The sequence below is a fragment of the Musca autumnalis genome, unplaced genomic scaffold (assembly GCF_047663935.1).
Source record: "Musca autumnalis isolate F117 unplaced genomic scaffold, ASM4766393v1 scaffold_1, whole genome shotgun sequence".
Taxonomy (NCBI): domain Eukaryota; kingdom Metazoa; phylum Arthropoda; class Insecta; order Diptera; family Muscidae; genus Musca; species Musca autumnalis.
This window is the reverse complement of record NW_027411644.1, coordinates 50,909-78,896: the sequence shown is the minus strand read 5'-3', so window position 1 is coordinate 78,896 and position 27,988 is coordinate 50,909. Positions and strand designations below refer to the sequence as shown.

Genomic DNA, 27,988 nt, shown 5'->3' with positions numbered 1-27,988 from the left:
ATATGTGGTAATGGCGTGCAGCGCTGTTGTCGTGCTGTGCTGTTTACGGAATCCATGTTGATGATCGGCAACTTGATAGCTGTTTCTGATACTGGGGAGGATCAAGGCCTCGAGTGTCTTTGCTACGGGCGACAAAAGCGAAATCGGTCTGTACGATTCACTTTTGCTGGCATCCTTGCCTGGCTTCCGTAGTGGCACCACCCTGCCCATTTTCCAGACTTCGGGAACAACGAGGGTGGCTAGCGACAAGTTGAAGACTTTGGTGAGATACTCGACACCCGGCTCATCCAGCTGCTTCAACATTACCATGGAGATTCCATCAGGGTCCAACGCTTTGGATGATTTAGCGTTCCTGATGGCATTGGCAACATCATCCATTGTAAATTGTGGTGGTGCTTCCTCGGCAGGAAGAGATCTGATACGACGTAATACTCTTCTCTTCGCCCTGTCACTCTCGGGATGCTCGACAAACTGTCGATTGAAATTACTTGCGCACCTCTTCGGGTCAGTCAACGTAACGTCGCCAAACGTGACTGAGGTCCTATCTTCCCTTCTTCCAGGGTTCGAGAGTGACTTAACCGTTGCCCACAATTCACCTATACCGGCTCCAATGTTGCAGCTCTTCAGATGATTTAACCATTTGTTCCGCTTATGCTCGCCGACCAGCCTGTTAACTTCCAGTGTCAGCTCCCTGACTCTGGGGTCATTGGGGTTGATACGACGAAGCTCATCACGCTCGTTTGCTAATCCCGTCGCCTCTGCTGGGAAATTTGGTCTTACTTCGGGTATTCGACCAGCAGGGATATGGCGAGCGGCTGCAGCAGTGATGATGTCCCGGAACGTCCAATCAGCTTTTTTATGATTGACGAACGTGCGGCGTTCAGAGGTGATGAAATCGGGTGGTATGCTAATGGAGACAATTATGGGGAGATGGTCTGATCCAAGGGAAATGACGGGCTGCCAGGTAACGTCATTTGTCAGACCAGGTGACACGTCAGGCGAACTGTGACACTCTCCTCTAATTCTGGTACGGGCGTCCACATTGACCGTGCAAAACGTAGAGCTATCAATCTGCTCAGCCAGCGCTGTACCTCTCTGGTCGTTTCCGAGGGCCGAATGCCACATCTCATGATGTGCATTAAAATCCCCCAGGACCAGACGATTATGACCTTGCAAGAGCGGGCTAATGTCAGGCCTATAATCAGGGATACAGCTATTTCTCGGCGGGATGTATACATTCAGCAACTCTATCTCGGCAGCTCCACACCTGACTGCTACCCCCATACATTCCATGTATGGGTCATTAGAGACAGGCTCAAGCGAGATAGGTCTGTATTGGACAGACTGGTGCAATAGGAAAGCCAATCCCCCACCTCCACTTCTGGTGCGATCTTTCCTCAAAACATTGTAACCATCACAATGCTCTAAGCTGTGGTTGTTGTTCAGCTTGGTTTCCTGCACCGCCGCGACCTTGATGTTCTTCCGACTCATAAAATCTACTATCTCATCGATCTTACCTCGGAGTCCATTGCAATTCAATTGCAAAAAGGCTGCATTTTCGGGGATTGGGACAACAACGGCTGGTGTTAAAGGCTGCGTGTGAGGTTGTTGTCGAGGGGACTGCGGGGGAGTTTCGTAATCAGACGACGAGGGAGTCTCGTAATCCGACGACGACTCACTGGGAACTGTGTTCACACAGCATGCAGCAACATAGTCCCTGTCGTAGTCCCTCACGTGGACGAGTCCAGAGCAACCCCTTAGATGCACCCACTCCTGACATCTATTGCATCTCACCGAAGGTTGGATGTGGGTGAAGATGCGAAAGTGACAAACTGAGCACAGATATATTGGTCCTGGGTTTTCCTCCGTCCCGGCTCGGACCAATAGAATTCGGAGCAGGCATTCCGGGATATGCTGCTCCCAACACAGAAAAACGAAACAAATACGAACATGTACACACTGAGGTGGCAGCCGCTGGCCGGATCATTGGTTTTGTGTTGTTCCGGGTCAATCCGGTACGAAAGAACCCGCTGCCGTGGGATTGTCCATATTTGTAGGGTAAATGGGCTTGATTTGATGCATGTTGGATTGACATGGTTGTAATGGTTATGTCTGAATAGAGATAATTTGCGAGCTCTAATATCAAGGAGATCGGATTTAATATGAGCTTTCAAATCCATTTTTTTCTATAATTGTGTCATACACTAGTGGCGATCAAGAACACATAAATTTTGCATATTTAAGGCATTTTCTATTATTGTTCCATTAGCATTAGTTTTGCTTGATCCCCAGATAATATTCCATCTGTTAACATAGCCGACGAATACAATTGGTGTATGTATATTAGAAAAGATGTCCAGGATGTTCGTTTGGTTCAATGTAGCTGAAACTTTAGTGAATTTTATGCTAAGAGTAATTTCAATAGCAATGTTGAGTATTTTTGAGTTGTTAAAAACTCTTTGATGTGGTATATGTTGTTTGATGAATACTGCGATTCCGTTTTTCGCAGTAATATTTTGGGAAAAAGCGATATATGAATTTGGAGGAATTGGTTGCGAATTATATGGAATATGGGTTTTCTTGTAGTGATGAGAAAAAAAGGGTTGTAATCTTTTAATAATAATTTAAGATGGGTATAGTTATTAATTAATCCTTTTATATTCCATTCAATAATCTTAAAATTATTCATATTGATGAGTATCTAAAGGATTGTTCATATCGACATCGTCGATATCATGTATTTCAGGTCTTCTGCTGCGAATTCTTGCTGATGTTGTTCTGAGATAGTCGATGTCTTGTTCGTTCCTACTGTCATTTGAGTTATTGTGTGTAAGCAGTTGTTGAGTTGTTTTTTAAATTGGAGTATTTTTGAGTTACATATTTCCTTAATTGAGGATGTATTTGTAGAAGTTTGAATTGACGCTACTTTATTCTTTGGGGAGCTTTGGTGGGTTCTGGCATATTTGTATTTTTTGTACTCTTTTGTTATTTTTTTTTTTCATTTGGATATGTTTTGAATGTTCTGCACCGGTAGTTGCATTGGGTTTGGGTACATATTGTTTAATTTTGCACAAAATTGCACAATAACAAATACGTCAATGCACATTTTGGATTTTAACCTCTACGATCTTCCACAAATCGTAGAAGTTGGAATAAACGACGTAGAGGTTAAAATCCAAAATGTGCATTGGCGTCTTTGATATTGTGCCATTTTTGAATGATGTTTCAGGAAGCGATTGGCTTTTTCGTTAAAAACGGCAAATTACCATCTCTTGAAAGAGTTCAGAGGTTTGTCAGCATATTTGCTCTTCTTCACTATGCATTTTGGGCACTGGTGTTTTCTTGGGTTTGTGGAGAGAAGTGAAGGATAGTCCATTGCCAAGGTTATTGCCAAACTTATATGTAGCACTGGTTTTTTTTTGCGCTTGGGAGAGGAGGAAGTCATTTTGGGGTTTAGCCACTAATGCCGTATAATTCAATAATTATTTATACACAAAAACGACTTAAAAAAGTCTATAATATAATAACGAAAGCAGAATGATAAACTGTTTTAATGTTTGTTGACACGTAGACTTGTGCGATGTGCGCACAAAAAGGAATGTTGACTGTTTACGGCGAGAGCTAAAAGTGAACTGGAAATATTTTTTCTAATGTTAATTCACATACGAAAATAAACTTTTTTACTTTATTTGAAAATTTTGCCTTTCTTTTTAGGCGAAGATCATTTTTAGTATTAATTTTTAAGTAATTTCTCGTTGCAAATCGAGCTTTATGATCAATAATGCATCTGAAAAAGGAAAGCCGATGACTCGAACCCACACACCCACCACTATGTGACATGACATGTTTCGCCTTTGGTAATGAAGACTCCTCAGACATTTGAAAGAGTAAAAGTTAGATGATAGCGAAGCCGTCCCACATCCGATATGTCTGAGGAGCCTTCATTACCAAAGGCGAAACATGTCATGTCACATAGTGGTGGGTTTGAGTCATCGGCTTTCCTTTTTCAGATGCATTATTGATCATAAAGCTCGATTTGCAACGAGAAATTAATTAAAAATTGAAACTTTTTACTTTTGTCGTTTTAAGGAACCCCTATAAATGCGGCCGTTGTTCACAACAGACCCTATTTTTATTGACTTCAGCAAACTAAATCACCCAAAAACGTGAAAAGTTCTTCAAATTTATATTGTAATGGCTTTGTATACAACTATAAGTAGACATCGAATTTTTGCATATTTTTGAAAACTATAATGCAAATAATTCGTTTATTAAACAATAGAAGCTGGAGCTTTGTACGTATTATTGATTTTTCCAATATGACATCGAATTGACGATATAATTCTGTATAATAACGTAGTTACAATTGGTTGAAATTTCAAAAATATGCAAAACTCCGATGTCTAACTGTAAGTTATTTTTAAGGATGATCCTAGATTAATTTCTCCCCTTATTTCCTAAGCCTTTTCCAAATTTATCAAGTACCCAATATGAGTTAGATTAAAATCATGCCACTTTTCTAGCTTTACAAATTGATGTATTCAGTCTAAGAGGAGATCGTTAACTAATAAAAACCTGGTTATGACACAAAAACTATATAAAAAGTCATTATTTTAAGCCGAATTTATATAGCGACGGTGTGAGTTGCAATTGTTTTGTCTTGCTAAAATATGGGAGTTTTGATTAAACGCCCTATTTAAGTGGAACACCTTTATACGGTACAAAAACTAATTGTAGGTGTTTTGTTCGGGGAATGAAGCATATTTGAATGCGTCAGTTGCAAATGTTTTGTCCGATACTGTATATTGTAATATGTACGCTCTTAAATTATTTCTTAATGAAAGAGTATAGCCTCGATCCGGACAACGCGGTAATCTGGACCACGGACAACGCGGTAATCTGGACTTTCCAAATTTTTTTTATCTCGATAATCCGGATATTTATATATTTTTACTTCTAAAATTTGCCATTTGGTCAATTTGACCTTCTAATTCCAATTCTGGGCAACAACGTCATATATTAAGATATAAGATATTAAGATACATAAATGCACTAAAAACTAGAAAATAATTTTTCGCTTAACCTCAATAAGTATATTCTTCTTCATACTGGAATCTCTCAAATAAAACGCTTGCATTTAAATTCAAAATTGTGACAAAATTAAACGGCGAGTGTTTTATTTGAGAGATTCCATCCATCATGAAGAAGAATATACTTATTGAGCCTAAGCGAAAAATTATTTTGTAGTTTTTAGTGCATTTATAAATAAAACACTGTAGCTTAATTTTTGTAATTATTTTTTATTTTTAACGTTTTAGTAAATAAATTTGTTACAGTGTTTTATTTAACTTGCTTTGATGTATGTTTAGTTCAAATCGTTGCATACTTTTCAGATTTGGATGACAATACATGAATATGAAACCAAAACCAATATGGGTCAATTTTTCCTGTAGCCCCCATATAGCGGTACCACCCGATTTAGTTCTAATAACTCATTTTTAACACAGTTGCAGTTGACCAATCGAACTGAAACTTTGCACACTTTTCAGATTTCGATGACAATACATGAATATGATTTAAATTAAAAATGGTGGCAAAATTAAACGGCAAGCGTTTTATTTGAAAGATTCCATCATGAGGAAGAATATACTTATTGAGGCTAAGCGACAAATTTTCTAGTTATTTATTTATTTAGAATTATACTTATAGTTAATATAAGGATAATTACAGAAAGGAGTACAAGAGCATTAACTACAAAGGCCATCAGCTCATGCTTGTTCAAAATTTATTTTTTAAATTATGATTTTTTTTAGATAATAATATTGTTTTGTTTTATGTACATAAATATTGAATTTATGTTTTGATTATTAATAATTTTGATTAAAGTAAATCCTCTGATTTGCAGAAGAGTGCGTTGTTGTTAAGATATGATGCTGCAAGATTGAAGTATATGTTTGACGTCTACAACAGCTCCACATTTGGGACATTTATTATCCATATTCTTATTAATTAGGTGTTGATGTGTTAGGATTGTATGTCCCATGCGTAAACGGGCAAATATGTTAATTTTCTTTTTCTCAATGTACGTAGGATATACTGCTGCTTGGTTTTGTGGGTTAACATCACTATAATGGTGATGTTTAAAACTGTTCATGTTAGCAACGTGTTGCTCATGAAGATGGGCTAAGATGTTTGCTTTGAGATCAAGACTTTCGATAATATTATCAAAGAGCAACGGAGAGTTGCAAGCTAACTTTGCAGCCGCGTCAGCATACACATTACCAGATAAACCAACATGTCCGGGAATCAACGCTATCTTTATTTTATTGCTGTGTGATGTAAGTAGGTCCCTTATTTTGTTAATGCCAGCCCATTTGGTGTTTGATATGTTCAATATTGTTTTTATAGCAGATAGACTGTAAGAATTATTGTTTTTCTTTTGGATTGTTTTGCTATAGTGATAGCTTGTGGAATTCCTGCTACTTCAGCGGTAAAAATAGAGCAGTAGTTGGATGTAATTTTAGAAGCAAGTATGTTGCCAGCTTTATTTACAACTGCATAAGCGGTTGTAAAATCATTCTTTGAAGCATCAGTAAAAAGTGTTGACCAATCGGCGTGCAGTGCCAGTATTTGCTGGAAATGTGACTCGCGGTCTGTTCCTTTACTTTTAAAAATGGTAATAGTGGCAAGAAATGGTAAAAGTGGTGAACTGCTATCATATAAATTGTATGTTTTTGAAAGTAAGGGAACACTTTGCGGGTAAAAAGTGGTAAAAACTGGTAACCTCAGGCACGTAAAGGAACACGACTTCGTACATCTCGTTGGGTGTGTTATCCTTTTTGAAAAATGGTAAAGATACATCACATGTATTTTTGGGGAACATCCAAAACGGACATTTTGAAAAGTAACTCGTCACCTTATTTTTAAAATCAATGATATTGTTGTGGATACATAGATGGCATTTTAGGTACACGTTTTGATGAAATTTGTATTGACGTCTTCATAATAATAATATCGATGAGTTTATAGACATATTTTTGGGCAATAGTCTGTTTTTACTCTCAATAAATCTTTCCTCTAGTGATGGCAACCCAGATTCAGTTAGTAATATTTTAATTGGTGTTGTACGGTAAGCATATAAACTTGATCTTAGGCAGTCGTGGTATACAGATTTGATGAATTTTAGCGAAGACTTTGGGCTGTTACCATACATGTAAAATCCATAATCAATTTTACATAGTACTAGTGTTTTCACTAGATACGTAAGTGTGTTGAAATGTGCGTAGCATCTGCTCGACAAATATTTGATGATGTTTGCTCTGGGAATTTACTCCTTTTTTATTTTTAAAATATGGGTTTTCCATCTGTAATTCCTTGTAAATGTTATGCCCAGAATTTTTTAATCATTGACATATGGAAAAGTAATGTCCTCAACTGAAAATTCGTTGGGTTCACATCTCTGCTTTCTGCATATGTGAAGTATTGAGGATTTCGATGATGATATTTTTGAGCCAGATGTTTTGCACCAGTTTAATAACTCACGAATTATTTTGGAAAATGTTTCGTTGGTCTGGCTGTTGTCTTTTTGAAGACATAAAATGTAAACATCATCAGCGTACATGCAATGGTAAATTTTCTAGTTTTAAGTGCATTTATAAATAAAGTACTGAAACTTAACCCCAAATAAAGTACTGAAAGAACCCCATAACCAAATTACAAGACTTTCGATAATATTATCAAAGAGCAACGGAGAGTTGCAAGCTAACTTTGCAGCCGCGTCAGCATGCACATTACCAGATAAACCAACATGTCCGGGAATCCACGCTATCTTTATTTTATTGCTGTGTGATGTAAGTAGGTCCCTTATTTTGTTAATGCCAGCCCATTTGGTGTTTGATATGTTCAATAATGTTTTTATAGCAGATAGACTGTAAGAATTATTGTTTTTCCTTTGGATTGTTTTGCTATAGTGATAGCTTGTAGAATTCCTGCTACTTCAGCGGTAAAAATAGAGCAGTAGTTGGATGTAATTTTAGAAGCAAGTATGTTGCCAGCTTTATTTACAACTGCATAAGCGGTTGTAAAATCATTCTTTGAAGCATCAGTAAAAAGTTTTGACCAATCGGCCTGCAGTGCCATTATTTGCTGGAAATGTGACTCGTACATCTCGTTGAGTGTGTTATCCTTTTTGAAAAATGGTAAAGATACATCACATGTATTTTTGGGGAACATCCAAAACGGACATTTTGAAAAGTAACTCGTCACCTCATTTTTAAAATCAATGATATTGTTGTGGATGAACAAAAAACAAACATTTTTCCACAACATCCCGTACGGGACAAGGGAGACTTCTCTCATATCAATGAGTGCACCCCGATTCATATTTAGCTCAATGATATGGGACCTACTGTTTATCGCCGAGTCCGAACGGCGTGTCTTAAGACACCACTTGTGGAGAAGTTTTACAAGGCTGAAATACTCAGGAAATGTCGCCAACATTACTGAGGGGTATTTTGCCACCGTTGAAAAATGTTTGATGTTGCCTGGCCGGGGAATCGAACCACCGACCTTCTACGTGCAAGGCGGGCGTGCTTACCATTGCACCACGGTTGTGTTGTGGATACATTTGGGCTGTTACCATACATGTAAAATCCATAATCAATTTTACTTAGTGTTTTCACTAGATACGTAAGTGTGTTGATATGTGCGTAGCATTTGCTCGACAAATATTTGATGATGTTTGCTCTGGGAATTTACTCCTTTTTTAATTTTAAAATATGGGGTTTCCATCTGTAATTCCTTGTAAATGTTATGCCCAGAATTTTTTAATCATTGACATATGGAAAAGTAATGTCCTCAACTGAAAATTCGTTGGGTTCACATCTCTGCTTTCTGCATATGTGAAGTATTAAGGATTTCGATGAGGATTTTTTTGAGCCAGATGTTTTGCACCAGTTTAATAACTCACGAATTATTTTGGAAAATGTTTCATTGGTCTGGTTGTTGTCTTTTTGAAGACATAAAATGTAAACATCATCAGCGTACATGCAATGGTAAATTTTCTAGTTTTAAGTTCATTTATAAATAAAGTACTGAAATTTATTTTTTTAATTATTTGTTATTAACCACTGAGAACCCCATAACCAAATTACATCCAATTTAGGCCAAAAATGTAGATAAAAACTTTAAAATGTCTGAAATCTGGTAGGACGGTTAAATGGGTCTATACCAAAGTTTTAGTACGATTGGTCTACTACAAATGTGTTAAAAATTAGTTACTACATTTGAACTAAACAAACAACAAAGCAAGTTAAAAAAAAAACACTGTAAAAAATCAATAATTACATTAAAGATAAGAAAAATGTTTTCGAAATGTAATGGGGGTTACATAATATCGCAAGTTTGGAACGTTGGGGTCGTTTTTTTTATTGCGGTAGCTATTGCATTTTTTTAATTTATAACAACAAAAAATTGGCATTGTTCCCCAAGGGGTAAAGCAGGGAAGACTATAATTTCGATTCTCGCTCTAGAATCTCATCAGATCCCTTGTATTTTGTTTGAATGCTCCCTATTATAAAAATTATTCAGAGACTCTGACAATTATTCAAAGGCATCACTCAACTCTTTAAAAGTATAGGCTGACTTCTTAAATCCAGTATGATGCGTCAAACGACATTGTCGCGACTTCATAAATGCATCATGTCTTTTTGTTGACATCGTCGCGACCTCATATATGTCGCGCGACACATGTACATAGATGAGAAAAATTCAAAAAACAAGAAAAAATCGCCGGAGGGATTTTCAAATAAAACGCGGTCAATGTTCACATTTTTAGGGTTTTTAGGTTTTCACGATTTTGCTTGGAAATCGCAAGTGCTATCGAAAAGGGGCTAAAGAAAATATTGTAGCAGAGAACTTTCTATACAATATTGACCTTTATGATATTTTTTTATAGGTATTAGCGTAACCCTAGTATTACCACATAAAATGCAACAATCTGGCAGCATCATAGCAGTGTAGCATGAATCAGTAGTTTTAAGTTATTACATTTCTTCTACACATTGTCGCACACAGTCAATAGTCATTTTGTAACCACCAATTGATACACACCTCATCTGTACATATCTCGTCATATTCCTTTGTTCATCCCCAGCGAAAAGTTTGCCTCCAAAGAGGCAGTTAAATGATATGTACAAGTGATTTGGAAGTGCATCAAATTATGCATTTTCACTCATGATTTTTACAAGGGAGTGACCCCGGAAAGAGGCACTCCATTGCACCGCATTTTAACTGACCCTTTGGCATTGCATTTTAACTGAACCTTTGGCACTGCATTTTAACTGACCCTTTGGCATTGCATTTTAACTGACCCTTTGGGGTAGAATAGGAGGCAGTCCAGAGCACGTGTTTTGAATAACAAAATAAAATGCATTTATTATTTGTGTAAAACAAAAATATTAATAACTTTATTAAATTAACACAAATTATGAAAATTCTCTATTGAATTCAATCGCAAACATGTGTGTTTCCTCCGCTCTTCATTTAATCCAAGCTTAAGTGCTTTTGCTTCATCTGCTAAATGGGTTTGATATTGTCTTCCCATCACCAGTTAAGATTTCGACATGTACTCCAACAGCACTCCATTGGGAAATTTTCTTCTCGTGATTTACCGGAAAAATGTTCACAAATTAAATATTATTTAGTTTGTATTAACAAATTTTTGGAAATGTTAACACGATTATCTCTTTTTAGAAATGTATTCCGCTGCCTGTAGAGATGTTCACACTGATTTATGTACATGTAGGGATCTCTAGCAACTGCTAATAAAATGTAGTGAACGGAGTGCCTTTTTCACGACTCCGTTTGCACTGCATCCGGATGCTGTTAAATTGTGAGGAATTGGAGTGCCTTTTTCACGACTCCGTTGAACTGCCTCCGGATGTTGTTAAAATGTGACAAATGGATGTGATTCTTTGGATTGCATCCAAATACGGTTAAAATGTGAGGAATGGAGTGCCTTTTCCACGACTCCGTTTGAACTGCATAAAAACATGCCGTGAAAGAACTAGTCTACATTGCACTACTTCCAATTTATTTTGCTGTGGGTCATAACTAACACTTTATTCCAACTCATAAAACAACTATTAGGTCATGTTTATATCATAGCCTTTGCAGGGTTAACCTTCTTTATGAGGATTTATTTGAAATATAAGCAATGGAATTGACATTTGAAATCCTTTTATATATAAACGTACTATAAGTTTTATTCTATAAATGAATTGATTTTTATGTCGTCTTTCATTCAATCGACCACCTCCGTAAGAACATAAAAGGTTTTATGATTTTTGAGATATAGGAGTTCAAATTGGGATAATGCAACGACTGTATCGTCTCCTTATAAAACAATGTCATGGATGGTGCACCTTACTAACATTAAATGAAAACCTCTTACACCTGGGAATTTTTTGCGAATTCTAAAACAATAGTGCTCATAGATGAGAAAAAACCAAAAACATAAAAAAATCGCCGTAGGGATTTTCAAATAAATCGCGGCCAAAATTCACATTTTTAGGGTTTTTTTTGCCTTTCGGATTTTGCTTGGAAACGGCAGGTCCTATCGGAATGGGACTAAGGAAAATATTGTAGAGGATTTTCACTGCTACAACATTATCTTTAATCCCATTTCGATAAGGCTTACCGCTTCCAAGCAAAATCCTGAAAACCTAAAAATGTGAACTTTGACCGCGATTTTTTTAAATTCCTCTTTGGATTTTTCTCATCTATGAACATTACTGCTACAACATTATCTTTAATCCCATTTCGATAAGGCTTACCGCTTCCAAGCAAAATCCTGAAAACCTAAAAATGTGAACTTTGACCGCGATTTTTTTAAATTCCTCTTTGGATTTTTCTCATCTATGAACATTACTGTTTCAGAATCCGCAAAAACCTCCCAGGTGTAAGCCAATGAAGACAAGGAGAATACTAAACTTCAGTATTCTATTGCGATTATTTAGAAACGGTCCTGTGATTTAGCTTAAGTTTAACTATGATTTATATTTTTTGATTATTAATTTATTATTAAACTTGTGGAGTCCCGTTTTTTAATAATAATAAGAAATAAAAAATAATGCAAAGCTTATAAAGTAAGTTAAGTTAAGTAAAAAATATTTCACACAACCTAAATATAATTAAAATTCTCATTTGTTACCAGAATTAAATAAAAGAAGCTCTTGAAAAAGTGGAAACCCACCAACGAAGCGTCGAGCAAAACATGAAATAAATTCGTTTATTTTCATTCAATTAACATGACCAAAAAGCCCAATAAAACATCTATAGTAAGCGGTTTTCATTTAAAGTTAGTTAAGGTTAGTTAGTTTTATAAGGAGGCTATATAGTCAATGAATTGTCCCAATTTGAACTTCTATATCTCAAAAATGGTAAAACCTAGGAAAAAGTCATAAATGTCAATCATGTAGAGGATTTTCACTGCTACAACATTTTTTAGTCCCATTACGATAGGTTCCAAGCGAAATCGTGAAAACCTGGACAAAACCTTAAAAATGTAATCTTTGACCGCGATTTATTTGAAAATCCCTATGGCGATTTTTTTGTTTTTTGATTTTTCTCATCTATGAACATTGTAGTTTCATAATCCGCAAAAACTTCCCAGGTGCAATCACCTCCCATTTAAAGCTAGTTAAGGCGCAACGTGGGATTTGTGGTAATTATTTAAAAGAATAAATTTATTAAAAAGACGAATTTTACAAAAAGTAAACAAAGTAAAGCAATGTGTGCGTTGATAAATGTAGCAAAATAACATGTCTCCTTTTTGACAATGTCAGTGTTGCCCCACATATTTACTTCGTCTTTTTATGATGTAATTTTTTGCAATGTAAATACTGCATTTATGAAGGTCAGCCATAGGTGTGTGCCTTAACCTTTTATTTTATAATGTATCAGTCTTTGTCATTCTGTAGTTTTAAGTTTATAAAATGGTAATGAGAACTATTTTGAAAAGTGTGGTCCATATCATTCAGCACATTTCAGTCTTCTGAATAGTTATTAATAAATAAGGATAGTCAGTAGACTTTACGAGTGGGAACTTATTATCATACTTATGTTTTTGCAGCAGGAATCTAAATGACAAATGTGAAGAATAAATGCATTTAACTGCAACCGCAACAGCAGTATTTCCTGAATTTTAAAGTGATGTCAGACAGTTCGTTCATCCAAATAAATCAAAGGCAGTAATCATCAAAATGACAGTCGACTTTAATGATTACTTTTGGGTAAGTTTTCAAATATTATAAATCGAAATGTGAATTTAAAGATTGTGTCTCTATATTTTCAGGGGGAGAAAAATAATGGATTCGATGTTCTGTACCATAACATGAAATTCGGCCTTCAAGCCAGTAAAGAACTTTCTGAGTTTTTCCGTGAAAAATCGAATATAGAAGAACAGAACTCAAAATTGATGTCAAAACTAGCGCACAAAGCCAGTACAGGAACTTTGAATAGTACGTTTGCGCCGATATGGACAATACTACGAACATCAGCCGAAAAACTATCTACATTGCACATGCAAATGGTTCAGAAGCTGAGTGAGCTGGTGAAAGATGTGGCAAAATATGCAGATGAGCTACATAAAAAGCAAAAGACCGTCAAAGAGGAGGAGGCGCAAACTTTGGAATGTGTAAAGGCAATTCAGTTATCCACATCTGAGGTTCAAAAAGCGAAGGACATTTATAGTAGTAAGGTACAGGAATTAGAGAAATTGCGCAAGGACAATGCTTCACAAAAAGATATTGACAAACTGGAAACCAAATTACGAAAGCTCCAAGAGGAGTACAAAGTATTATTAGACAAACATAATCCAATAAAAATAGAATTCGAACGACGCATGACGCAGACCTGTAAAGTGAGTAAATTTACTTACTAATTAATTCGTGTCGACAAGATAGATTTTTCTATTTCAGCGTTTTCAAGAAATCGAGGAAGTGCACTTGCGACAAATGAAAGAATTCCTATCAACTTATCTGGAATTGCTTCAAAACAATCACGATATGGTTGGTCAAGTAAGTTATGAATAAGGTTCCTTAACAAAATCACACTTATCCATTTCTATATTCAACATGTTAAGGTACACTCTGATTTTAAGCGCCAGTTTCTAGACATGACCGTCGACAAATTGCTGGAACAATTTGTTTTAAATAAATACACCGGCTTGGAAAAACCTGGTTGGTAAACTTTAAACATACATTCACCCTTATTACGGTTGGCGTAGTCGTAGGCGTCCAAGTGCCGTATTCGTTGTATAGGCGTTGTCGTAATTTATATTTTCTATATGATGAAAAATGTTATACTATGATAGTTATTGTATTTCATATCGTCATAGATCTACAAAACATCGAAAGAAACACATTCATCATTCCTAGGACGGATTTTTCGAGTAAAAAATAGCATTTATTTTTTGATACGACAAATCGGTTTATGCGTGGCGTTGAAACAGTAGGGACCGATTTGGTTAACGACAGCATATAAAAATAAATCAACTTGTAAATATTTTTTGGCACTTATTATTAAAATTATAATACATTCGAAAATAACTATAATAAATACAAATTTTGTTCCTTTTTGTAAGATCATCAGATGACATACTTTCTATAGAAATAAAGTCCACATGCGATTCATGCAGTTCAATTTTTCAAACGAATTGTTTACAATTCCAAATATATATATTGTTAATTTTGTATATGTGAAAAAGGGCTAAATTCTGAAACTCCAGTTGCTTTCCAAACATCAATTCAATTCAATTTTATTTAAGTGTATCTTAAGTGTTGTGTTTCATAAGGCTGTTATATTTAACTACTGCAAAGCTATGTATTACAAAACGTCACTGCTGCTCATTTTTTACGCAGTAAAAAAGCAAACATGCATCATTTCTATTTCAGACGCATTCGAAGTTGCATTTTCGAGTAACAATGCATTAGTGTGTAGCTGAAACATTTTGACGAAATCTTAAAATTGCAATGTGTTGGTACATTTTACAAGTCAGCCAAATTATCGTTGTCGTAAATTTTGCGTTGTACCGAAAAATAACACTACGACTACGCCAATGATTACACAAACGTCTACGCCAAACAATTATTTTTAGTACAAATACATTCATAATACCAATTTGCCGTAAAATACACCAATATCTTATTTTGTCGTATTTAACGCCAACCGTACTAAAGGTGATTATGTCGGTTTTTACATTCATATAACACATGTCTTTCATTTTTCTTTAATAGAAATGCCAGAACTTGAATTCATTCCATTATCTATAAATCAGCAAGCACTAGCTTCTTCAAATATTCGTCTTAATCAGCCATCGATCACTTCAAACTCCAATTCTGTATCGAGCATTAACCGTGGGGGCAATGCTACATTGGAACAACGTGGTACAGAGGGTGTATCAATTGGCAGTATAGCTAGCGGCAGTAGTGGACTAGTGAATGCCGATGAATCAACAAACGAACCGAAAAACATAAAACCACTCTCTCGACCCACATCTCCAGAATGTGCGTCTTCAACTGCTGCAAGCGGCGTGAAAAGTAATTTCCGAAACTGGTTTTCTTCTAATAACACGAACAAACATCAGCAACAAAATGTTGGAATGCCTACATCTGTCACTAGTGGTAGTGGAAATTTCGGTACGGATAGTAATTGCATCACAAGTTCACTATCAACCAATTTAACCACAGACAATACTACTTGTACCACCACCACTACTGGCACAACTACTAGTACCACAACCATCAACAAAAATTCCCTCAAATCAGAGCTTCCGTTACAGCAGGAAAATAATAATCAAGGTTCATTTTTCACATGTGATAGATACGACACTTAATACTCACACATTACTTCTACTCATTTTGTTTTTCTTTTTTCTGTCACTCACAATTCAAGATTTGATTTGCCACTGACACTAATTTGCGCATTCTTCATATCACGCGTACCTTTTCCCTGTCTGTATTTCATTATAATATTGCTCAAAACACCAACTTTATTCCTTTGAAATCCACTAAATGGAACATTATTTTAAACAGCAGAACATACATACACACATTCACTAATACTCTTACTTTAATGATATGTATTCAACATAGAATATTTAGAAACGATTTTATATAAATACATATTGCTAACCATGTCATGTCCCTAATTATAATAATATACCCCTCTCATATATAAATGCCTAGTGGAACAACGAGATGCTTTAATGACAGATCCTGCCAATGCCAGAATTGCGGAGAGTTTACTGACTAAAACTCAGCCGTGCTCACCGTCACAGCAAAGTATAACAAATAAGACTTCTTCTTCGATGACCACGAACACTACTTCCACATCTTCAACAGTGTTGGGTACAACAAATCAAAGACGAACAACATCCTTACTGAATATTTTCTCCTCGAATTCCCAGGGTACGATAAGCAAAGTTTTACTCAAAAAAAAAAAAAAAAAAAAGACCTATCCAAAGGAATTCTATATGCTTTTTGCTTTCTTTTTCAATTTGCCTATATTTATTATTGGTATATTTCGGAGGTACACTTTCCTATGGAATTTAACTGTATATAGAGTTGGTGTTTGAGTTCAAGTGCACTTTATCAGTATCTTTCTCTGACTAATATTCAACAGTGATTGCTATGTATGTGCATACATTTTACCTCAAATCAATAAGAATTTGCCTAGTTTGTAGAGTGCCTTTGGATCAGTGGTATATTTTTGATTTTCAATACTTTTAGTTTATATGTAGAGATTAACGTAGCAGAAATTTTTGAACATTGGTAATGGGAATTTCGCCAATATCCAACATTTTGAGGCGGAAATCACACTGTTGACATTTCAAACGGAGACAGAAGGTCGACTTATTCGCTTGCTTCTTTAGAACATATGAAATGCTTCTGTATTCAGATGAGTACAATATGGTTCACATTAACCGATTGATCACAATATTATTAAATGATATGAATATAAAAACATCGAACAGTTACGGAAATTCTATAAACTAATAACAATTTAATCACAATTTTAAAACATATTACACCCGGCGTTTCGTCGCCTTTTTGTAGAGTTTTTCTGGTGACTTCGTAATATTATTTTTAAGATGAGTTTACATTGAACTAATACAATAAACTACACGACTTGAAAATTAATATTACAGGCGGTTTCACCTTATTGAAGCTCCAAAGCCCAAACTAACTTAGCCAGAAATTGTCAACAAAAAGCGACGAAACGTCGGGAGTAATACGCAATAAACTAATTTGTTTCGTTTGCTTTAAATAAAAATGTCTTAAATCTAAACATAAACAATATTTACAACATAATTTTGCCAAAGAAAGAAATACTTTTTAAAAAACGCCTTAATGATATATGATGTTGCAACTACTTTTTGTACTTTTCTTGTACTCATTCTCCATTTGCGCCTATAAGCCATGCTGTCAATAATAACGAATATATGAATATGTTTGTCCTATAACAACATCTGAATTATACGTTTGTCCGAAATATCTATTTTGTTTCTATTGGTAAAATGTATGTTCCTACCCTCGTCTCGTGTTATGTATTATATTTAAGATCAAACGATTAATTAATTTTGAAAAGTTTTAAAGACATTTTTTAATGATGTACTAAAAAATCTATTCACTCTGACACAGTGTCTGAACTACTACGAAGTCGTCGCGACAAAACAAAAACTAAGAAGTCAAAGAAAAAGAAGGACAATGACATTGCAGACAATATTCAGGAGGAGAGAACTCCAAGGTGAATTATAATTGGTTATAAAATTGAAAATTCATGTGGCAAACATTTTCTATATCTTAGTCTGGAGCAAAGCAATAACTTTGTTGAATATGAAGATAGCAAAATGAAAAATCCAAACTCAAGTGGAAGCAGCGCTGGTGGTCTTGCTATTTCATCTAACTCTGGATGTGGAAGTGTGGAATCAGCAGGAGCAGGTAATCAAGGATCGACTACAATCCCTTCTACAACGACTGGGCTGTCAAATGCTAGTGAAATTGGAGATATGGGTCATGTAAAAAATAACAACAACGTGGGCCAGTTAGTGGGTCAAGCAATCGATGGCAACGATGTAGATGAAGACGGGTATAGCATTCAACCCCCCAAAGAAGTTGCATGGGATGAACATAATGAGAATGGTAAAAATACAGATACAGTTATTATTTTACTATTTCTACATTGATGTATTCCAATGTTACAAATCATTAGCAGGTAGTTTCTATTCTGACTCCGATTCCGATTCAGACAATGATAGACCCGAGAAGCGAATACATGTTAAGATCAAACCGCTTAATAATGGTCAAGCGCCCATGTCGGCAAGTGTTGATGAATTGAGAGCTACTGTAGAGAATATCTCGTTATCTCCTACAGGAATTTTTACTGTAAGTGTTTACTTCTTATGTACATAAATATGCATTTTTAACAACTGTGTTTTTCTTAACATATTAAGCAGCACAGTCAGCAGTTGCAACAGCAATCCAGACTGCCCTCTCGGCAACAATCTCCCGAGATTTCGAATGCATCAACCCCTACGGCTGCGGTGCATCCGTACGCACCGTTGCAGAGTCCAACTTTATCTATGACTACAAACTCAAGGTGTCATGAATATTGCTATATTATATTAGTAAAATAATAATAGAAATTATTGCAGGTATGCCGACTTGGGAGACATATTCTCGGAAATAGGCGACGTTAGCAATTCGGCACCAGCCTCGGCAAATTTTGCCAAGGGGCACGGTCGTCAAATCCCTACTCCAACATCGGTTACTAATAGCAGCATTGCCATACCTCGACCACCTTCCCGACGATCCGAAATGGCTGTCGGTGTCCGGGGCCGTATTAGTCCAGCACCTATTAACGCAATGAATCGAGCAGATAGCATAGGCTCGCTTGAATTTAGAACAGCTATTGGGGGGATCGGATCCTCAAGAGGTCCTTCTCCCCTAACTATAGGCATTTCCGATACAGTGCCATTAGCAGTGGCTTTTCATGAGATTATCCATGCCTACTTCAGGTATGATTTACTTCTTGTCTGTCTTTTCTTGTCTTCTATTTTATTTTATGAATATTTTTGAACACAGAGGAAGTGACGAATCTCGCTGTCAAGTGAAAATATCGGGTGATATGATGTTGTCGTTCCCAGCGGGTATTGCTGGACTATTGGCAAACAATCCCAATCCAGCAAAACTGGGATTTCGTATTAAAAATGTCCATAATTTAGAAAATTTTGTACCAAACAGTAAATTAGTGCATGTGTAAGTAATATGAGTATTGAAACATTGCAGACAGACTTATGTTTACTTTTTGTATGTTTAGCGACAAGATTCAGTCGAATTCATTTAGTACAATGCTCGAGTTTAATATGCCCGCATTGACAGCGCTGTTGAGGCGCCAAGCCGAACACAATCCTACAGCTTCTTACTTCAATGTGGATATCCTTAAGTATCAGGCAAGAACTAAACCGGGAGCCGGTTCATGCCCTTTCCAGATTGTTTCCTATTGGAAGTGTGAGCCGACATTTACTGCTTTGAAAATTGATTACAAATATAATAATCATGCAATGGCAGCTGCTTGCCCTTTACTGAACGTAACACTTTCTGTCCCTGTGAATGGTGCAGTTCGAAATGTGCAGTCCAAACCACATTCGGCATGGTAAGTTATATACATTTGCTTGGAATTTTGTTGACTACCATTTAATTGCGACAGGTTGGGGGAATCAAACCGGCTTGTATGGAACTTTACTGATATATCACAAAATTCTCCAGATGGTGGCGTTGGTACATTACGGGCTCGTTTAGAATTAAATGATGGTCCATCGGTCCCTGCATTATTAAGTACACAGTTCAATTGTGAGGGTACAACACTCTCTGGCATTGAATTCGAACTGCAAGGACCTGGTTATAGAGTATCTTTGGTGAAGAAAAGATTTGTTTCCGGTAAAATTGGTTTAAACATAATTGACGTATACCATTATTTACTAAACCTTATTTGTAGGTAAATATGTTTGCGAAGGAGATGGTATACGCAGTACGGCAACGCCAACACCACCTTCTGTCGGTTCTTGTAGTCCATTTTCTGCAAAATCTAACTAATCTAATCTATTGTTATGAGAAACATCACTTGTTTCACAAATGGATGCCTCATTTGATATAAATTTTTATACAATATATATGTATATGCTGGTATATGAACATCTTTAAGATAAAGGAACACCAGGAGTCTTTTATCTACGGCCTAAAGAAAATCTGTTACGAAATAACAGCAATTTTGTATAGAAGTCACATTTATTCTTTGGATATGCTTCATATGTTTAGAAAACAGAAACACATTAAAATGTTTGTATTATTGTTAAACATTATTATTATTCTTATTATTTTGTAGATTTTTAAGTGTTGATAATAAGTTGCAAAATATTTATCTTTTTGCGAAACGACAATGGCATACCCATCACCACCTTTTTAGAACATTTGCTTGCGTTGAAATATTTATGTGATTTTCTTCACAACGGAAAATATAACATTGAATTTTTAAGTTAATCGTATATGTATATTTATTTTGTGTACAGATATGTATGTTGTTCAGACAAGGATAATTCATCGATTATAAATAAACATGTTTTGTGAGATTAACCACATCCGTACATATATTTCTTACGAAAAAGAACAAATTAAGAAAATAAAACCCTGAAAAACGGGCTTTCGTTCAAATAAAAAAATCACAGACATGAATTCATTTTTAAAAGTTTTATATATTGATTTATTCCAATTTATTACACAAAAACATAACCTTTCAAGTGAATTGATATAGATTGTATATTTGGTAGCATAAAAAAACGAATATAACATGAACTGCTTTTACACTAAGACGAACTATAATTTTCGAGCAAACTTTTTCTACTACAACAGCAGCTCTATCTGAGTGCGTGGGAACAAAGATTTCAATCAAAACAAAAACCATTCCGGGAGAAATACATGCTGTATGCACTTGAAAAGAAAAACTATTAGGCATATTAGTTATAATGTAAAGGCCATGTGTGTGCGTGTAAAAAACATTAGGCCTGGGGCCTAATTATCGGGTATGTTCTGAGACCCACTTCACCTCTCACTTCACGCCTTAAGCATTTTGTTCACCCCATTTACTCCTATTTTTTGCGAATTTCTTTGTGCTAAGATTCATCAGCGTATTTAAAACGAAGAGTACATCCTAGTCCGTCCATTAAATACTCGAAAAATAAGCTCAAATGGGGAGAACAAAATGCTTGAGGGGTGAAATGAGAGGTGAAGTGTGTCTCAGAACATACCCGTATATCAGGCATGTCACAGAACCGAATTCCGATCGAAAGTGGAATAAAGAAAGAAAAGAAAATCTTTTGTGCGACACCTGTTGTGTGAAAACAAAATTATTAAAGAGACGTAGGGGTCGATCATCGATAACAATTATCGTTGAGTGGCGTTGCCAGTTGTCAAAATTGATGCACGTATGGCAACTTACAACTGAAGTTGCGAATCTCAATTGACGAAGCGGCTGTTTTTCAGCAACCACAAATTTTCAGTTGCAGTGAACATTTTCGAAGAAACAAGAAGGAAAATAAACATTTTGTTAACAATTATTGATTCTTTGCATCATTAATTAATTTTGTGTATCAATATGGTGAAAATAACGACAAAGCAGCAGTTCGAAATATTAATTGATAAACTGATTGAAAATCCAAACTTAGCCCGAGGAGTTCGGGAGTTTTGGTGAAACCAAAGCCACAGCGGATGAAGCGTGGAGGTCCATTTCGGACAGTTTAAACAGCCATGAACCTCCAACACGAACACCTGAAGAGTGACAGAATCTGGATTCACTTTAAAGCAAAGTTGAAAAAGAAAATGCCTCAAAATAAAATAAACTTCAACGACACTGGTGGTGGTCCATCACAATAAGTGAATTTATCGCCTTTGGAGCGGACAACAGCAAATCTTTTGCAAATGAATTTGGTGACAAATACACAGTAGGTTCAGATTAAGTACAAATGACGAACATCCTCCATCTATATAGCCAACTACACCAGGGAATTTCGTTTTTGAATAAAAATGGTTTTTATTTTGCATTTTTTTCTCCTCTGTCAACTTCGAAACGATGCATAAAATAACGAATTGCAATAATTTATAAAAAATATTAAAACAACAAGTGAATTATAAGGTGTAATAAAGTATTTGTAAAGAGTAAAGTTTAAAATAACAAGTAAAAAAGTATCAGTCGGCTTTGCCGACAGAGATATACCCTCAGCCTGTGTATATTGAAACAATTTTTTTTCCAAAAAACGCATGTATTTAGGGAGTTTTAAAAATTTTGGGCGTTTGAAATGACAAAATGTTGATTAGGATTTACTATCAAAAGTTTTGCGGAGGAGATACTAAAAAGAATGGATCTCCAGCCACTACATATGGTACCATAGGGGTTTTTTACAACTTCAGGGATGTTTGCTCAAGAAGTATGAACTTGCCCCTGAAACAACTTTTACCATCGCAATTGAGGCAGCAATGCAAGTTGCTTCAACAAAAATCAAAGTGATTCGAAAGCAGGTCTTAAAGTGAACATGTATCCGAAATTTTGAGTGGGAGGTACCGGATGGAGTGGACAAATATAGTCCATATTTGAACCTGATCTATATCTGGTAGATATATTAGGATGTGTAAAGTATGGACCAATTCGGCCACTCTCTTCAAGAGTTATCGTACGCACAATTTTTCCGAAAATTTTTGAACTTTTGTGGGGGAGGTACCTGAAGGAGTGGACCGATATGGCTTATCTTCGAACTTAAACTATGTTTGGACAAAATATTACTAAGGCCAAACTTTGGACCGAATCGGCAGACCTGTTCGAGAGTTATTTTGCCCTCCAACCTCCTCACACGGTGTCATAGGGGTTTTTGCAACTTTCAGGCTATTTTCTCAGGAAGTATGGACTTGCCCCTGATGAAACTTATACCGTCGTATGGAGGGCAGTGAATACAAGTTGCTAAAGCAAAAATCAAAGCGATTCGAGAGATGTTCCTAAACTGAACTTTTCCAAAATTTTTTGTGGGAGGTACCCGACGGAGTGGACCGATTGAGTCCATATTAAAACCTGATCTAAGTCTGGTACACGCTCCACGATGGGCAAAATATAGACCAAATCGGTTACACCCTTCAAGAGTTATCGTGCGTACAAATTTTCCGAACATTTTCGAACTTTTGTGGGGGAGGTACCGGAAGGAGTGGACCGATATAGCTCATCTTCGAACTTAAACTAAGTTTGGACAAAATATTACGAAAGCCAAAATTTGAACCGAATCGGTTCATCCCTTCGAGAGTTATCGTGCGCTCCAGCCAGACAGACAGACGGACGGACTCTGCTCAATCGACTCCAAATTGTCTGAAACACATTTAGTCCAAACATACTTGGGGTCTAAAACCATTATTTCGATGAGGCACATTCTGCCCGTATGAAAGTGTATATCAAGCTTTTTGTAGAAAATTAACTTATGTTGAAACTGAGGTATGGGGTATTGTAACTCGGGATCAGTTTGACTAAACCATAACTTTTGACCGCATTTCGGTAAAATAAACTGTTTTAGCCCGATTCACCGAGGGGTTTCTTAAAATAATAATTTGAGCGGAGGCTGTCGTACTAATGTAAAAAAAATGGAAAAAATCTTTGAATTAACCGAGTTTCATTATGCTATTTTCCAATTAGTGGTTTTACAACACAATGTAGAGCTTAATGCTTAAAGGAGAAGTTAAAGAGTACGCTTCAGAGTTGAAGTTTCTAATGTATGATTTTTTAATATATCCACTGTATCTACCTCAAACGGATGCTGACATTTTGAAACCTGAAAAATGGGGTTTTTTGAATTTTTGCTCTAATCGGGACGCGCAGCTGGATTTCCCTAAAAGCTTATTATTTGATTGTAGTACTCGCGATTTCGCATTTGTAATGTATAACATGAGGGTGTAGCTCTCACAGGATCACAGTAATCTGCGCCCAAACACGAAATTTTTGTGCGTAAATTTTTCTCAAAAACCTATTTTTTTTGGTTTAAAATTTACAAACGTCATTCGATTTCCGTGGAAACCCGCGTAAATTTAGTTTTTTTACGTTCTGAATCTAACAAGCCACGACGCGTAAAAATCCACCCACTAGATCGGCGGATATGATACCCCTCAAATTTTGAAAATTTGCAAAAAATTATTTTGAAAATATCGCATATTAAAACGCGTTTTAGATGTGTCAGTTCTACTTAAATAAATAGATCGATACGCGTGTTTAAACTGTGCGAAAACAGATATTTAAAAACTCTCGTAAATCCAGAGATATAATAGATTTTTTCTAAAAATTGAGTGCGATGCTACATCCACGGTACTTGAAGGATCGCATTGAAACGGCATATAATGATGTATTTTTTAATGGTGATTTTTGAAATCGGATGCGCATAAAATGTAAATGAACTTCGCGGAAATTATGACCATTTTACAATATTTTGCACCCTAATATGCCGCAGATGCTACATCGTGGCCGCCAAATAGAATTTGACAAACTGTACATCAAATAAGAGGGATTGATTCGCTGTGTTGGAAAATCGGATGCGCATCATGTCATTTTCATAATTACGCGGTTTATATGCGTCTCAAATGTTATAATATTCAATATAACATTATTTTAACGTTATGCCACAATTGGAATTCCTTGTGATTTAATATAAGGTTCTAATAATATTATCCAATAGGAAAACTATAAGCGAAAAATTTGTTACAATGGAATATCATCATTATTGCGTGAAATTTTGACGAAAATGCCAAAGAACTCAAACATTTTTTCTCCAACTTTTCCTATAAAACCACAAAAAATTAAATTAGAATAATATGATTTTAATTTTTTCCTAATATTTTCTTCGTATTTTTGCAAATAACATGAATACTATAGCTCCAACCTTCACAACTTAGGTTTCATTTTATTCCTCTGGATGCTGTTATAATTTTTTTATATACTTTTCGTAAGTTTGAGCGCTATTGTTTCAAAAATATGTTTGTAAATACGTGAAATTATTTAACAAATTTGATTTTTCGCGAATCCATTGAGACTTTGCAATTATTTTTTGCATCATTGCAAAGGTTACGAATTCAGTTAACGATAATAGGATATAACAGCTAAATATATTAAGCCTCGATTTTTTTAGAATTTTTTCTAATTATCATAATTAAAACGGTCATATCTTTAGCGCGCAACGATCAAAGTTAGTAACGAAAACAGATTTGGAATGCAGATTTTTTTCTTAATCTGTGTACCAAAAATCATTGATGTAGTATCAAAATTTTTTTTGATTTTTTTGAAATGGAAAAGACAATTTTATACATTTTTTCTGATATACCCTTCATAGCCTAAAGGCTGAGGGTATAAAAACACCATATATAAATATTATTTGATGTAAGGCCGTGTTTATATTATAGCCTAGATCTAAACATTCAAATATTATAATATATAAGTTAATTCCAAGATGCTCCTCCTTGAAATTCAATCATCACTTTTAACTTTAAGTTAACCACGCTATAAATCTGTTCGGTAAATCCAATCTATAACAAAAGAATACTTATAATAATGGGGGCAAGAATATTGAGCCGTTTTTAGAAAATCGTGTTTTACAAAATTAATTATGACTTAATTAGCAAAATAACTAAAAATCGTCATTTATCAATTTTTGACCAAAAAATCGTCAAATCTGGCAGCCATGCCATGCCAAGGAGAAAAAATCTGAGTGTGAAAATACGAGCAAATACAAGAGAGAGAGAGAGTGAGAACGGAGGCAGATATTTCAAAATGATGCGTAAATAAACGTTGCCTTGTTGAACTGAACTTTGATGCGTCATTTTAATAAAAGGTTATATTAAAACATTATGCTAGAATAAAGACTAATTTGTCTCAAAAAAAAAAAAACATTTTCTGCATTCTTAATTTATATTTATCTCTGAGTCTATAAACCACGTTTGAGGAGGACACTCGTTGAAAGTGTTGAATGTAAGGACATTCCACTTAACATCTTTCTTTGTATGTGTGTTTCTTAACATTTTACAATTTAACGCATGGAAAATACCAACTCGAATTTTGTATATTGCTACAGTTGTCTCGAATTCCTTCGTCCTGCCGAAAAGAAACCTACATTTCTCAGCTGCTACTTGTCGTTGAAGGTAAAAATAGAACACAGTTGTAAACATCCATCCCTTACATGTGTAGGGATGAGAATGCAGCTGTTGCAAGGTGTCTTCTTTGCAAAGAAACAAAGCCATATGAACAGACTCATGACTGTGAATTCTTGATTACAATTGGGGTGGATTCATTAAGTAAAAATACGGTTAAGATAGCAATTCCCATTACAGAAGACATCTTGAGTTTTGCTTTACAATCCAGTTGTTGCCGAGTTTTTCTCACGGGTAATTCCTAGTAAAATACATGTACATTAGAAACTAAAACTATACCCTCGTTTGCACAAATACCTGTACTTCTTCGAATACAAGCATGACTTCTGTTACACATAATTCAGGTAGCTAGATGATGGGCGGAAATTCACATCCAATACGAACATACATTATTTACTTAATCCCTTTACTTTCAAACTGCCACAACCGAAAGTAATCGTACACACGTTGTTTTGTTTTTATTTTCGCAATGTGCAATGTTGTTATTTCCATTCTACATTTGACGGCGATAGAAATTAACGGCGGTGCATTTTTGACAGTGACACTTTTTTGATGACTGAAGAAAATAACACTGCTTTAAGGCCCATACCTATATACGGACGTATACCCAGGGCGTGTGTGGTGAAAAAAGTAGAACACATGTATTTTTATGAGAACTACCGAAATACGTCGAGCGTATACTTTTTGTAAGTTGAACAAATCCAACTATGACAGAACGTTATTGTTTGTATGTGTGTATGTTTTGTATTTTAAAAACAAAAGCCCAACAAAACATGAAATAGGTACAATTCATTGGGAAGGAAAATTATTTGTTTTACGAATGAAAACATTTAAGTAAGTTACGGTCGCGGATTTTGTGTGTTTTAAATGTGATTTGGGACTCAACGTATTTGGGTAATACGGACGCTCAGAGAGCGTTGTTTTGGTAGGTTGGTGAAATATTTGTGTACGTCCCGTCGTTATTTAGGTTTAGCAGTTACAGCATGGTACAAATACAAAGGTAGCCGCATCGGCAATTGTTGGCACATAAGATGTCAAAATTTGACTTCAATTCAATGCAATTGACACACTAGCTTCGTTCCAGAACTAAAAAGTTTTTACACATTTAACACATTTTGCACATTTTTACTCGAAATGCGTTCCCGTACACCAAAAAAGTTGCAGCAGCAGCAGGAATCAATCAGTAAAATCGTAGGCTACTGGAATAAAAGCGCGATGAAGAGTTACCACAGAAAGCGCAATTGGAATCAAATTTCAAAGAAAAACTAAAGATAATGGACCGATTCAAGAGCGATTCAAAGCAAAATAGGGAGCGAAAACACCAACGCCCAATCAGCAATGGGAAAGCATGGATGTGGAGTTGAAAACGTCTGATAGAACTGTGTCAAACACCCTAGCCACGGCAATACGCGAAAAGATACCAACAAACCAACACCACACCTGAGAGGAAATTACATCAACATACACTGGGAATAGTCCAAAAACAGAGAAAAATGTACCTAATTTCTCAAAGATTTGAACATAAGATGCAGCTGAAAAACAACAATATCACAAGAGAGCAGTATCAACAACTACCAAAACAAGTGAAGAAAGCTGCTAGAAGAGACAAAAGAAACATCCTACAACACCTGGCAAAAGGCAGTAGAGGAAGCAGCAAGCCAGAACCAAACGAGAATGCTACAAAATACAATATATAGTATCACAAATCG

The 27,988-nt window shown here is 35.6% G+C and overlaps 1 protein-coding gene and 1 long non-coding RNA gene across 47 annotated transcripts in view; one reads left to right on the top strand and one right to left on the bottom strand.

The window, feature by feature from the left end:
- LOC141394956 (F-BAR domain only protein 2) overlaps nucleotides 1–20,698 on the top strand; it is a 65,394-nt gene extending 44,696 nt beyond the window's left edge. Inside the window, exons 2-16 of one of the 46 annotated variants that reach the window (XM_073971970.1) lie at nucleotides 13,133–13,292; nucleotides 13,355–13,921; nucleotides 13,980–14,078; nucleotides 14,144–14,240; nucleotides 15,297–15,599; nucleotides 16,248–16,469; nucleotides 17,703–17,808; nucleotides 17,869–18,203; nucleotides 18,277–18,446; nucleotides 18,518–18,660; nucleotides 18,716–19,078; nucleotides 19,146–19,319; nucleotides 19,381–19,716; nucleotides 19,771–20,000; nucleotides 20,059–20,698. In XM_073971970.1, the coding sequence (XP_073828071.1) occupies nucleotides 13,263–13,292; nucleotides 13,355–13,921; nucleotides 13,980–14,078; nucleotides 14,144–14,240; nucleotides 15,297–15,599; nucleotides 16,248–16,469; nucleotides 17,703–17,808; nucleotides 17,869–18,203; nucleotides 18,277–18,446; nucleotides 18,518–18,660; nucleotides 18,716–19,078; nucleotides 19,146–19,319; nucleotides 19,381–19,716; nucleotides 19,771–20,000; nucleotides 20,059–20,156 (3,273 nt within the window). In that variant the 5' untranslated portion in view covers nucleotides 13,133–13,262 and the 3' untranslated portion in view covers nucleotides 20,157–20,698. Of the gene's footprint in view, nucleotides 1–13,132; nucleotides 13,293–13,354; nucleotides 13,922–13,979; nucleotides 14,079–14,143; nucleotides 14,241–15,296; nucleotides 15,861–16,247; nucleotides 16,470–17,702; nucleotides 17,809–17,868; nucleotides 18,204–18,273; nucleotides 18,447–18,514; nucleotides 18,661–18,715; nucleotides 19,079–19,145; nucleotides 19,320–19,380; nucleotides 19,717–19,770; nucleotides 20,001–20,058 lie in introns of all 46 variants that reach the window. The other 45 variants (XM_073971812.1, XM_073971678.1, XM_073971647.1 and 42 more) reach the window with 45 other exon arrangements.
- A 94-nt stretch (nucleotides 20,699–20,792) lies between these two features.
- On the bottom strand, nucleotides 20,793–26,789 carry LOC141397335 (uncharacterized). Its single transcript, XR_012411381.1, has 2 exons — nucleotides 26,577–26,789; nucleotides 20,793–26,520 (listed from the first exon to the last, which is right to left on the bottom strand). It is a non-coding gene; the product is annotated as an uncharacterized lncRNA (long non-coding RNA).
- Nucleotides 26,790–27,988: the final 1,199 nt, after the last annotated feature.